Source organism: Propithecus coquereli, unplaced genomic scaffold, assembly GCF_000956105.1.
Source record: "Propithecus coquereli isolate 6110/MARCELLA unplaced genomic scaffold, Pcoq_1.0 Scaffold11, whole genome shotgun sequence".
In the NCBI taxonomy this organism is placed as follows: domain Eukaryota; kingdom Metazoa; phylum Chordata; class Mammalia; order Primates; family Indriidae; genus Propithecus; species Propithecus coquereli.
Window position 1 is genome coordinate 9,159,847 of NW_012134969.1, and position 13,719 is coordinate 9,173,565.

Consider the following 13,719-nt stretch of genomic DNA (forward strand, 5'->3'; position numbering starts at 1 on the left):
ACATTGGACGTGAACAAGATACCGTGGAGGTAGGGCTTGGACCAGGAAGGGCCAGCAATTGGCCTGTGTGTCTGCAAGGCTTTATTCAACCTGGTGACCCTCAGCGACTGGGGGTCCCTGGATGATCCTGGCCAGTAAGGATGGAAAGAGGGGGTCCACGTAAAGTGCTTAGGACAGGGCAGGCACCTGGCACAGGGTTGCTGCTAATTTTATTTTTACAGGTGAAAATCCGATTTTTTAAAAAGGACCTCGATATCCTGAGTTGAGTCACTACACAGAAGAATATTCCATTTTACCAAGTTTGGTTGGATTCTCTCAGAAATAAGCATTCTTCAGGTTCATTTTCTGAAGTCCTCCTTTACATTCCCAACAGAAACACAGCAGGAGCTGTAGGATTCAGTACCTTTCTGTCTCAGATCACACGCAGTTTTAGCATAAAAGTGTGCAAAGTATTCTGATGCAATACGTTAAGATACGAATGTTTAAATATCTAGTTCTTAAAGGACAGAAAATACAGAAGGCGAGGAATAGAGCAGGATTACAATCTTGTATGTTCAAGTTTAGAGATGATGTCACACAGAAAAACACATCTTAAAGACGCTTATTTTTGAAGCACGTAGGGTTTTGTGTGTGCGTATTGTTTGTTTTTAATGCTATGAGGCAGGGAGAGCTGTGTCAAAAAAACTAAAACGTAAAAGGCTCAGGAGGCTCCAACTGAATTCTAAATGATCCAGGCACTGAGAGTCGAAGCTCTGAGTCACAACAATCTCCTTCTGTGAGGATGGTGGCTCGGGAGTAGCTTTCTCACGGCATTTTTTTTTAGCGTGGGAAAGCCAGAGGAAACCGAGGCAGAAACACAAGGTCGTTTCTCAATAAGCACACGAACGAGTCAGACATCGCACACAGATCATTCCTCAGGTGATTCAAGAAGTCAGTTGGTGAAGCCACACAAATGGTTTTCCAACTCTCTCCACTGAAGAGGACATGAAGACAGAAGTGCTGAGAATAAACATGTAAAAACATAGATGCTCCAGGGAAAAGCAGAGAAGGTGCAGGTAGATGCAGAGAGAAGAGAAGAAAGAGATGCTGGCCACGTGACACACACTGAAGTGAAGAAAACATGGAAACTACTTTATGATGACCAAAGTACCCTGAACACATACTTCCCTCATTTCTCAGACACACAAAGCAATAAGTAAAATAGTGTTGAAAAACATAAAAACTAAACACTCCACATAGATTTTTCAGTATACTCAAAACAGTGTCGCACAGCCAGAATGTATAAACCATTTGCTAAAAAAATATCTTCTTTTATATTGTATGAACGGGTCGAAGAGTCCTCTTGCAAGTATTCACTCACGAGGTCACCGCTGTGCGCGTCGGCCATCTGCAAATCCATCCAGGGTCTTTAGTTTCTCTCTCACTTCTCACCGGTCTGCTTTTCCTCTCCAGTCATGACTCGGATTGGAACAACCGTTTCCTAGTAAACGCTGTCTTGCTGAGTCCCGCGAGGGTCATCATGACACCACTGGGGTCATGTCCCACAACTGCACAGAGGAAAAGAAGATACAGAGTGAACTAAAAGTCATTGTGTTGGAGATAACAATCCTTATAACTGAATTCTTCAAGTGAATTTCTTCTCATTTAAGAAGCAACTGCATAGTATACTAACATGATTCCCAAATCTATAAAATATTTTTTTCATCAGAAAGTTCAACGTAAAGCGCAAAAACATGACAATGGCAGCTTGAGATTTTGATCCACCTAAGAGTATAAAGGCAGATTAGATCCACTTAAGGGGGAAGGGAGCTTACATGAATCAGACACTAAGCATGTGCTGTGTCCTTTTCATATCTTCTCATTTCATCTTCCAGATAATTCTACAGGATGTCCAATTTTCAAAAATGAAAAAAATTGAGGCTCCCGGGGCTTACTTTAAACTTGCTCAAAGCCACAGAGGTCTGGTGGATTCCAAAGTGGGTTACTTTAACCACCTCATCCTGCTGCTGTCTGTCGCTAGGGACAGGACCGGACTGGGTCAGGAAGGCAGACTTGTATGTTGGGCAAGCTTGTGCCTCTCTGTTTCTCATGGTCCCTTCTGTCCTGGGTCACTGCCACTGAATCTGTGTGGTCTACTGCAGTCCTCAGAGAGGCCCTGGATGAATGCTTTTGGATTAATTGATCTCACTGGGAAAAGGCCTTGTTCATTACCTGTTGGCTTATTCAAGTCCTGCCTTTCATCCATGTTCAGCTTAATCCCACCTCCCTTGTGAAGCCTTCTCTGCCAGCACCATCCCCTGCTGCTGAAATTTTAAGATAATTCTCATCTATGTTACTCTCCTGGCTGCTACACATGTGACCTATTATTTTTTTTTTTTTAAGAGTATGTCCCAAGTAGACTATCCATTCCTTGCAGGGTAGAGCCAGGTCTTATTTCTTTGTATAGAGCCAGTGCCTGCCATGAGGCTGTGCATATATTAAATAATAGGTTCTCAAAAATGCTCACCTCCAAGGATAACCTTTTGAGCAGTGCCTCACATGTTCTTGGTGCCCACCAAAGATAAAAAGCTTTTTAATAAGATGGTGTCTTACCTTAATAACCTTGTCAGTTCCAGAAGTCAGTAACCATCCTCTGGTTGCATCAAAATGCACATGCACAATGTTATGTTTACTGTCATGGAAAGTAGCCGTGGGTGCACGTCTGGAAGGAGCAAAGAAAGTTTCCAAGAGTGAAAGATGGTGACATGAATGGAGCAGGTCTAGGATGACGTTATGTTCTAATTTTTAGCCTAGTGGCTAAAACTGCTTCAGTGTGAGAAATGCTCCTCAGATCTAGCTTCATTCCCTGGCAACATGTTATGATTAAAAAAAAAAAAAAAGTAAAAGGATTCTTAAAGTCTCCAAAATGGAAAAGAGATGAAATCTCTAAAAGTCCTTCTGGAGAATGTGTTGCTCTAATGGAGTCTGTGAAAATCTCTTACCTGTGCTTTTGAGAAATCTTTTAAAAACCACAGTGCTTTTGCTAAGTTTGAGCTCAGAAGGACTTGCCAGTAAAATAGTCTATCTTTGCCTATTTAATTATAAAAAAAAGATGTGCTTGATAAAATGCCTATGATACTACTAATTGTTATTCTAATTGGAAGGCCATCCACATCCTTCCTTCAGTGGTGGAACTGCAGACTCAGTTTCTCTGTAGTATTCCAAAGCTTTAACAAGCAAAACGAAACATAAACAAACATCATTATTTGCTTTGCATTCTTCAATCTATGTGGTTTTGTTTTAGTAAGAAGGCTTGTCAACTGCTGAGATGCTCTAGGAGCAATGCAAGTGCTTCCACCAAGAAGAGGCGGAAGATATGGTGCAGCAGGAAGGGGACAGGGACACAGCCACAGGGACCATGCTCTCTCATCATGCTTCCGGGGGTCCCACTAGGCTGCAGGGGGCTCTCTGAGGTGGTTTTCTTCTTCCTTTTTTCCATAACTAAATTTGTAAGACAGATCTTTAGTATACTAAAAATGGTCACTTTAAATTTTTCGAATTAAACATTTAGGCTTAATTTGCAGGCCCCTTAAGACTCCCTGGATATGTGTCTTTATAAAATGAAGAATTAAACTAGAATATCTCTAAGGTCTCTTGCAGTTCTCTAATTCAATGAAAAGAACTCTTATTAATTTCATCATGTATGATGAGTGGAAAATAATCAATGTACGTAAATGCTTACTTACACAAGGGCATCTTAATTTATATTTTATATGGAAAAATAAGAATACTTAAAATGATTTTACTGTAATTCAAGGTGCTGGGAGGATTGGGAAGACAAATTACCTAGGCGATGCTCCTATAACTCACTAAAAGGGAAACTTGTTGCAGAATATTCTGTTTATATCTGGGGGCAGCTTTCAATTACCCAACACAAAAGAGACAACACAGATTTGTCCCACCCTCCAAAGTACACGAGGTGCAGTAAGCTAAGGCCCGAGGCTACTGGGCAGGTCTCATCAGCCCAATCAGTGGTTGGGCAACTGGGGATGTTTGTCTCTTAGGGAAAGTGGCTTAGCTCTTCCCAGAAAATGAAACCTTCTAGAACCCGAAGGCTGATCCAACTCCTGCAAAGATACTAGCTTGGTCCAGACAGTAAACACTGGGCCCCTGCACTCCTGGGTAATTCTCAAGTAAATGAGCAGACAGAAGGGTTTGCTTCGAGAGCATCTCTTTTCAATACACATATCTCTGGGATTAGGAAGAGCAGAGATGAATTCTTTGAACATATTTTCTCTTGTATGTCGCAAGATAACACAAATCTCTTGGCGGCAAAGGCTGGCTTTTACCACTTGCCATGATCTATGCTCTATCCCAGCAGGAACGAGAACAATCTGAGTCATGGCGGGGGCGCAGCCCTCAGATTAGATTCTCTCCTTAACTTGGAGTGTTGTGTGCAGGTGCTGGAACTTACTCTTCATCTGTGATGGCCTCGTGGCAGCTGTCGCAGACCCTCACTTCAAACTCGAAGCCCATCAGAGGGATGGAGGAGCGCTTGGAGCTGCACTTGCCGCACACGGCCTTCCCGCACTTGCGGCAATGGTGCTGTGGGGGGAGAAAACAGACACTCGACGTGGCCCCTGTGCCTCACCCCCTCCCGCAGACACTGGCAGGGTCACCAGGTGAAGATGCTGAGCGAGCGTGTCCCAGAAAGCTGAAAGGCACACAGCACGTGTCTCTCGTCTGGGGCCCTGTTATTCAGAATGGGGGCTGTCGGGAAACACCTGTGACTGGGCTGCCTCCCCCACTCTGGGTCTTTTCCAGAGGAACCACCCAGCGGCCAGGTGACCTTACAGCTGGGTGCACTGAGGAAGTGCCATCTTAGGGGTGACACTGCTGGATAAAGGAGAACATGGATAAAACCAGAGTCAATCCAAGGACTACACTTTGGCCATGCTCAACTTAGGTGACCTCCCATTTGATTTCCCTGGGGAAGAACAAACCGAACTATGGAATTAGATTGAAAATGCTGTATTATAAGTAGACATAAATAATTCAAACTAAATCAGAAGGAGAGAAAGTAAAATAATTAAGGAGAAATAAATACCACTTACATAATTTCATGGTTTGGCTATGCATGATACCCCTAATTTTAAGGTGTGTTTCAATAGATGCCACTAGAATTCTAAAATCGGATCCCTTTAGCTACTTATTGGGAACAAATCACTGCAGAAACTGAACCTAGAAGGAACGAGCTACAGTAGACAAAGGGAGTAAATTAATGTGTGCTCACACGGCAACCGCAGGATAATAATTTACCCCACCATGACTCCCGCCCAGAGGTGCCATTTCTTCCAAGATCACGTGGTTATTTACACACAATTACATTTTGATGGAGCATCCGTGTCACTCACCTGTCGTAGGCCAATTTTCTTACTGTCCCACATTTGCTTGAAGTTCCAGAAGAAAGGCTGATCACACTTTTGGCAGGAATCACTGTCCAACCACTCAGGGGTCTTGTCAAATAAAGCAGAACGGGTCACAGTGAGAAGCAGTGAGGACAATGGAACCACTGACCCTGGTGAAACTTACAGAATCAGGATGCGTTTATAAGAAGCAGAGGTGTGGTTTCTCAATGATTCAAAAAATATTTACTGAATGCCTATTATTCGTCCGGCCCTGGGGATGGGATGTAGCGGTGAATAAAAAGAATCTCTACCATCATGGAGCTCGTAACTTACCAGGGAAGACTAGATGTGAAAATATGATTAGTATTAATAATTATTTAAGTAAGTACAAGCGTGTGAAGGCCTAAGGAGAAGCACAGAGTGCTATCTATGGCAGAGGTATAGCAGGAGGCTCCGACCCAGGCTGGGGTTCTCTGACAGCTGAGACCTGGGGATGGGTGGGAGGAGGCGATGGCTGGCGTGCAGACAGGGGAACAGGGGCCAGGCCAGAGGCATTGGTCTTGACAGCCATGTTGAGGACGGAGCACTCTATCTCACGGTCTCCGATTGTGTGCAATTTTATCACTTCGATTGTGTACAACGATATCTATTGTGGACAAGGATATCAGTCTAATGATTGTGCACATCACACACACACACAGCCGCCTGTGTTGGAGCGATACAACTTGACTACAGTAAACACTCAGGGACTTGTGTACCGTCCACTCACAGCAGGGCTTCCCTGGGTTTGAGGCTCTGCTCCTTGCTTCATGAGTCACACAATATTCTGGCTTTGCTCACTCTTTCCTAGCCCCATCATGAGACTCTAAATTATGCCAGAAAGTGTGTCCAGCTTAAAGCTATTCTTTAGCAAATGTTTACAGATTATGTATACAGTGACTCTGCATTTGCTTCCAGAGTTCCATGTCCAAGTCTGTAGGATTCATCATTTGGCAAAGGAATTCATCTCTTTCCATACAGCACAGAACCCAGGGAACCTTGAAAAATACATCCAACTCCATGGTTGACCAAAAGTGAATTCTAGGGAACATTTGACTCATAGGACACTTATTATAAAGGAGGACTGACATCAAACAAGTTTGAGAAACATGGTAAACACAGCCCACCCCCTCTACAGAATCACAGTGGACAGGAGGACAGCAAAGGCTCTGGAAGTCCTTTTTCTGTTGATGTAATCCTTTTCTGAGGAACACCTGCTATGCAACAGATTTTGGGATTTAGCCTCTTCTACCTTTATGCAGAAATGAACCAAAAATTACACATTAAAAAAAAAAAGTAAAAAGGCAACATTTTAAGAGGTCTATTCTCCGTTTGTTTGTTTGTTTATTTTTAGAGTTAGGGTCTCACTGTGTCACCCAGGCTGTAGTGCAGTAGCACAATCATAGTTCATTTTAACCCCGAATTTCCTGGGCTCAAGTGATCCTCCTGCCTCAGCCTCCCGAATAGCTGGGACTACAGGCCCGTGCCACCACGCCCAACTATTTATTTCTTTAAAACCAGAGAAGTGAGCCTTGATTTACTTTGTAATTTTCATGCCCTATTCAGGTCAAAGGCAGATTTAATAAAGTAAAGTATCGATCTAAAGAAAATTTTACCCCTAAAAGACTTATGTATGCTATGATTTTTCTGAACATTTATGATGCAGGAAAATCAGGAAGATTTACAAAAAAAAGAAAAACCCCATAACCAAAAACTCACTGTTTACACAAATAAATCAAGTGATGTTTACAGTATATCATCAGATTGGGTTAACCAAGAACTTCTAGTGGACTGAAAAATCTGAATTAGGAACTTACTTCCCAGGGTAAAAAACATATTAATATGCTGCTCCTTGGAGAATGGAGGGGGCAGTATTAATGTTTGCTTATGGAATAATTTCTCAAATATCAGCTTTTTACCATTAAAATTAGGTAGTAGAAATTAATATGTAAAGACATGGAAAATGTTCAATATATAATAAACTAAAAAGGAAAAAACATAGGTTACATAACAGTAAATACAACACAAATTTAACAGAGACCAAAAGAAGATATTTACAAAGTCTATAACTAAAAGAGAGCCCCTGCAAACATCTATAATATATAAAGAACCACTGCAAATCAATAAGGAAATGATAGAAAACAACTGAAAAATTGGCAGAAGACACAGAAGATATGAGCATGTAATTCATAGACAGGGAAGCCTGAATGGCTAATGTATATGAAGAGGCTCAGATTTGCTGATGAGCAGAGAATGCCAATAAAAATGAGATAATATTTTACCCCTGTCTCCAAAAAGGCAAAAGCAGAAAGAGAGTAAGAATAACTGTTGCTGAGGATGTGGGGTATTAGGAAACTCCCTGTTGTCCTTGAGAAGTGTAAATGGATACAGCTGTTTGGTTATTTAGCAAAATCAAGAATATACCTTCAATCAATCCCACTCTTGGGTCTACAGCCCTGACAGAGTCTCACACAGGCCTGTGAGGGGACATGTACAAAAGGTCATCTGGGCGCTGTGTGTTGAAGTCCATGGCAATCTGTTCCCAAATCCTTTGCTTTGGGAACAGAGAAGTAAAATGTGACTTCTACACACTATGGGATGCTATGTAGAAGCACCCAAAAACACACACGGCAGGGTGGGGAGAGCTCAAAGAGGGTTCCATGGGAGAAGCTGGAAACAGACCAGACTTGTAGTACAACATCATTTATGGAAACTTTGAAACACACTCACACACTGAACACAAAGAAGCATGCATGTTTAAGACACCTATCAAATGCATCACAGTGGGTATCTATGAGGAGGGAATTGTGAGTAAAGACCAGGAAAGGGGAAAAAAATAAATCATCATGTGTAGTATGATTCCATTTTTTGTTAAAAAAATCTTACACACATGTGTATATGTAAAGAAAAACCTAAGGAAGGATGTTTGCCATCATGTTAAGGGTGGTATTTCTCGATGGTGGTATTATGAGCAATTGACATGTTTTCTATTTGCCAGTGAGCACTTGGTAAGTTTTCTACAAAGAACGTGTATTATATATAATATATGCTTAAAAATGATAAAAGTTTTAAAAAATGGATTTCATTGACTGTATAAACACTTGTTTCACTTACAGGATGTCGAACAATCTGCATTCAGCCACTCAAGGTCTTCCACCATCTGCCCTTATCTTTCAGATACCTCCCATCCTCTCATCTCCGACTGCATCTAAACTGCCATGAGCACTAATGCACTGCATGCGACCTTTCCCATTCACCTTGTCCTTGCTCTTGGCGTTTCTTGGCCTGCAAAGCCCACAATGCTTTGCCAGAGCACGTCCAGACTCTACCCATTTTCAGCACCATGTCCTTCCACAAACCCTTGCTAAGAACATTAGCCACGATAACATCCCTTCCAAAATACCCAGCACTTAGGTTCTATCTTACATCAACTGTACTTTTGCCATGTATACCATTTAATGGCATGCTGAAGTTTTCTCCTACATGGCTTTTCTTACAGAAAGTCTGTCAGTACTTCAGGTTAGGGACTGCTTCGTTATGTCTCAGACCTACCAAGGTGAGCGCCACACAGCACTTGTCATAACCAGGAAGCAGCTCCATAGAGACTGAGTTGCAAAAAAAAAAAATCTCAGATTTATGTTTATGAAATATGATACTTACAAAAAATGAATGGAACCATCTCCACTGCTTAGAGCTTTGACTCTCTCAACAAGATTTTAAATCAGTCAATAAGTATTGGGTGCCCATATAGCTGCATGTCCAGAGGCAGAATTTAAGCAAGATGCTCAAAAACTATACATCAACCGCTTGGTTTCATCTCTGGAAACCACATGGTTATCCTCCTGTGGGCTTCTGTCCATAAAGGGTGGAGGCTACTTGCACTGAGGGCAAAGAATCTGGTTGTTCTTCCTTTCCCTGGTTTGGTCAGTTAGGCCTGGAAAGAAGCCAAGACAGACCAGGTGTGACTGTCCCTAACTCAAAGCAGGCTAGCATGCAAAACCCAACCCAGGACACAATCACTGGTCCCACTGTTGCCTGGTTAGCACAACCAGGGGATCATTGTACCCATCCCCTGCCTATAAAGTGGACTTTTTAAAAAGCAATACTCTATAGTTCCCCACTTCCTAACAGTAATGATCAATTTAATTAGTTACTAATAGAACTCCCATGGATTTATGGTCTGAGCAAATAAAGCTTTAATCTTCCTAAGCATTTAATTACTGGCATTTGAACAGCATTACATTATGGGTAACAGCAACTACTCTCTTGAAATAAGACTCGAGTGAGGGTATGGAAAGAAGGTGCCTTTTCAAAGTGTTGCTTTTCTAATTCTTGCATTCTGCAAGAAATAAATTTGAAGAATGTATACCGTCAAAGGGAAGGTCTACCCAGAATAATTCTGGAGTAAGGGGAAAATGGTTAACTTCAAAGTACTTGTCAAAGGAGATATTCAATAAACATATCAGTTGTTAAGATGCTCAAAGATCAAAAAGAAAATCATAAAAAAAGAATTTAAAATATGTGCTTAAAAAAGACAAAAGTATAAAAATTTAACTATGTGTTTAAAAAAGACCAAATACATATTTATATCTGGGAAACTGTTTAGAATGTGATTCATGAAGAAGCACAAAAATAATTATTTCTAATAACTCTATTAATGCCAAACTATACATTCTTACTTCATCTTAGCCACCATTTTCCTCAATAGCATAAAGCACATGAGTTTTCTGGTTTTGTGGGGCATTTTATACCAAAGGGCTAATTGTCAGGAAATAGATGGTTCCTTTTTCTCACCTGCACTTTTGCTGTGAATGGTGTAACAGATTTAAAGTCTAAACAGCTTAGTCTCAGTCAAAATTCTTATGAAATCTCCATCACATTAATGTCGCATGCTAATTTGTGAGGGGTAAAAAAAATAGAAACTGTTTTTATGCTCTAATTTTTAATTCTCTGACATTACATGTCTTATTTCATGGCTTCATCATAAAGAAATAAGAAATAAGCAGGAGGGGAGGTGGAGCCAGAACCGCAGGACCCAACCTACCTCCTGCCTCTCCACGTCCATGTTCCAGACGACAATCCCACCGTCGCCGCCACAGGAGATGAGCTGCCGTGTGTGCTGTGCGTAGGAGAGGGCCTGGACTTTGTCACTGTGAAAGAAACCAAGGGTTTCAGGACAGCAAATGAAAGGCCTAAAGGCAGAAAGCTCAGCAAAATCAGCCAATGTGCACACTCACTCCTCCGCCCCAAGTGTAGATCTTAGAAACCCGACGGAATTTTCAACATGCTAATAATGATCTGTAGAATATCCAAGACTTAAAGTAAGTCTAAACGCTCCTTTAACATGCTCAGGCCCCAGGAGGAGGTGCTCTTTGCCAGTTATCAAATCTTAAGGGAAAAAGCTGATTGTTGAACTGGTTGCAACTCCTTACTGTTCCCTCCTTCCTTAAATAATGAAAATTTGTGGCACATGCTCACCTTATATTTGTTCAAGAGTCATGATCTTACTTTTTAAAAAATTATCCTTTAAGAGTTTTGGAGGGCATCCATCGACATGCCCTGTGGATTTTCCTGACAGAGGCAGGTACACTGTTGCCTGGGGTGTGCCCCTCCCGGGTGGCTTGAACCCAGGCGTGCCTTTTCTTGCCTCCCAGAGCAAATCCAAAGCATTTAATGGACTTGAATTTCACTGACTCTCTATTTCTCTGGCTTTTATTCCCTCTCTCCTGATTTTGTGTCTTATTTTTCTTCCTAGTTCATGCATGGCTGACAGGTTATTCCCTCTTGGTGGCAAAAATGATGGAGAGTTCAGTTTTATGGTCTGACAATTTGGCAATCGGTAACAATGGATTATAGAGATCTATTCTCTGCTGGGCAAGAGAGAACAGGGTATCTGGTTTCTTGGTCATTTTTGTTTGTATGTTTGTCTATTTTGAGCTCAAATCAATTAAGAATTTTGTGCCTACTGGGAAGAACAGTTCTGATATTTGGACTGGTGACTTTTTTGTGTTTCTGTGTTTACTTCAATGGCTGAAGTTGTAAAATGAAAGCTATTAAGCTCTTTGTGTCTATGTCTATTATCCAGAGAGCCCTTTACCTCTTGTTGTGTATGGAATGCTTTCCTATTTCCGGAGGGTGTTAATAAATTAGATTATAGCACCTTTTAAATTAAAAAAAAATTGTTCTGATTGACTTATAAACAAGTGCTTATATAAACTGAATACTCCATATATTCATAGAAAATAAGGAAATTGAACCTCTGATATTTTAAATGTACTAGACTTAAAATTAAAAATTCTTTTTATGGAAACTGCTAACGAACTCAGTAACATTTTAAGACTCCAAATTCATAAAATTAAATCTCATTTGGCAAATGAGACTAGTAGGATAGGTTTTAAAAAGCAGTTATATCTTTTTCTGATTTGTCAGTGTTAAGTATAAAACAAGTACACATTTTATTTCACGTGGGTTTATGTCTCCCAAATTTATTCAGGATAACTGGTCAAATAAGCTCATACTACCCTACACAATATTTCAGATTACTGAAAATATAAATTTGTGTTCAATTAAATTGAATATTCTGACAAACTTTTTATGTGAACAGTAATTATGTTTTGTAGCATGTCAACTTAAAGGTAATTTCTGAGGTCTCTAGGTAGCTTTAAATGGACTAATGTTAACTTGAGCTAATTGATAGATAATTGTTAGATAACTAGATAATTTCTAAGAAAGTTAGAATACTGTAAATTGGATTATAAAGTATAATATTAAGTTTATATATGTTTGCTTCTTATTTTTATATGCTATAGGAAGCTATCATTTTAGGTTGTGTCAATGAATGAGTTCATTTCTTGCTACTTTAAGGAGATGTAAAAGTGATGTATGTGGCAGTGGAAATTTCAGTTGTGTGTGTTCATGGGCTTTGCTAGTCTGCCAAAGTGCTTGCACGTGGCAGCTTTCAATTGTCAATATCCCACCTCTTTCCAATTTTCTCTAAGAAATGTAAGTTAGCCCCTTGGTTAATCATTATAATTAAAATGGGTGGTTGAGACTACACCACTTCCAATAATGAAAAAGAAATACAACTGTGTATGTACTTCTGTTTTTGAAAGAAAAAGAGAGTAGTTCTGACTTAAAACAGTGGTTCTAGAACTGTTTGGTCTCAGAATCCCTTTACACTCTCAAAACTTAATTGAGGACACAAAGAGCTTTGGTTTAAATAAGTGATAACTATTGATATTTATTGTATTTTAAATTAAAACTGAGAAATTTCAAAAATATTGACTCACTTGAAAATAGAAATGATTAAATCCCTTCCATTTTAACATAAATCACATATATTTTGTGAAAAATGTATTTTCCGAAACAAAAAAACTTTGATAAGAAAGATAAAAATAGTATCTCTGCAATCTTCTAACATCTGGCTTAACAGGAGAGCTGGATACTCATCTTTTTCTGCATTTATTATGATACCATTCATCATATAGTGGCTGGAAAACTCCACAGTATATTTTTGAGAGAATAAGGGTGAAAAAGGCAATCCTAAGGTATCAATTTGTTCTGGAATATGAAAGAGAGAAATGAAGGACAAAACTTGGAAAGTGAATTTTATTTGCTTTGGCTTAAAGTACATGAGTCTGAAAAAAAGCTATAAAATGCATTACAGTGTTGGCAAAGTTCCCTCAGATTTGACGGCTTGCTTCCTTAAGCTACTGATTAATGCCTTTGACTACAATGCAAAAAGGATGTTCTTTACCTTCTTTGGAACCTGCCTAGTTAGAAGAGATTCTGTGTCTCACCAGAATTATTTTCAGTGCTTTATGTTGACTTGATTAATGTCCTTGATTATTTAAGGACAAAAAAGGAATGAAGGGTCCTCGCTTGTGAAAATAGCTAAATTCCTTAAAATTGTGTTATTTTCTGTTTATTTTAAAGTGTTGTCTTGCTTTGATTATATAGATAACCAGGTATTGTTTTTTGAGCACCTGTGTGCCTATCTTACCCAAGGACCTAAAACTCCTCTGACAATTCTTTTGGTTTTGTCTTTCCAAATTGAATCCTCTATGTTGAAAAAATAAAATAAAATTTTAGGATGTGTTTTACACCTAAAACTCTCTTTAAGATTTCCCAGAGAGCTCTTGGAAAACCATAAAGATTTGTCCCTTCACCTTACAAAAAGAGAGATGCTATAAGTAATTGCATTTGTTCGATGTGTTATGATTGAAAGAGTGGCAGGGGAAGAGCTGTCAGATCAGAAGAGATGCTCAGCCTTCCGTAGGTCAAGTCAGGTTAA

At 39.9% G+C, this 13,719-nt stretch overlaps 1 protein-coding gene across 1 annotated transcript in view; it reads right to left on the bottom strand.

The window, feature by feature from the left end:
• Positions 1–1,284: 1,284 nt before the first annotated feature.
• Positions 1,285–13,719, bottom strand: part of WDFY2 (WD repeat and FYVE domain containing 2) — a 187,263-nt gene continuing 174,828 nt past the window's right edge. The window contains exons 8-12 of the mRNA XM_012649277.1: positions 10,471–10,576; positions 5,394–5,495; positions 4,454–4,584; positions 2,593–2,701; positions 1,285–1,547 (exon numbers count right to left, since the gene is read on the bottom strand). Coding sequence (XP_012504731.1) covers positions 1,518–1,547; positions 2,593–2,701; positions 4,454–4,584; positions 5,394–5,495; positions 10,471–10,576 — 478 coding nt within the window. The 3' untranslated portion in view covers positions 1,285–1,517. The remainder of the gene's footprint in view (positions 1,548–2,592; positions 2,702–4,453; positions 4,585–5,393; positions 5,496–10,470; positions 10,577–13,719) is intronic.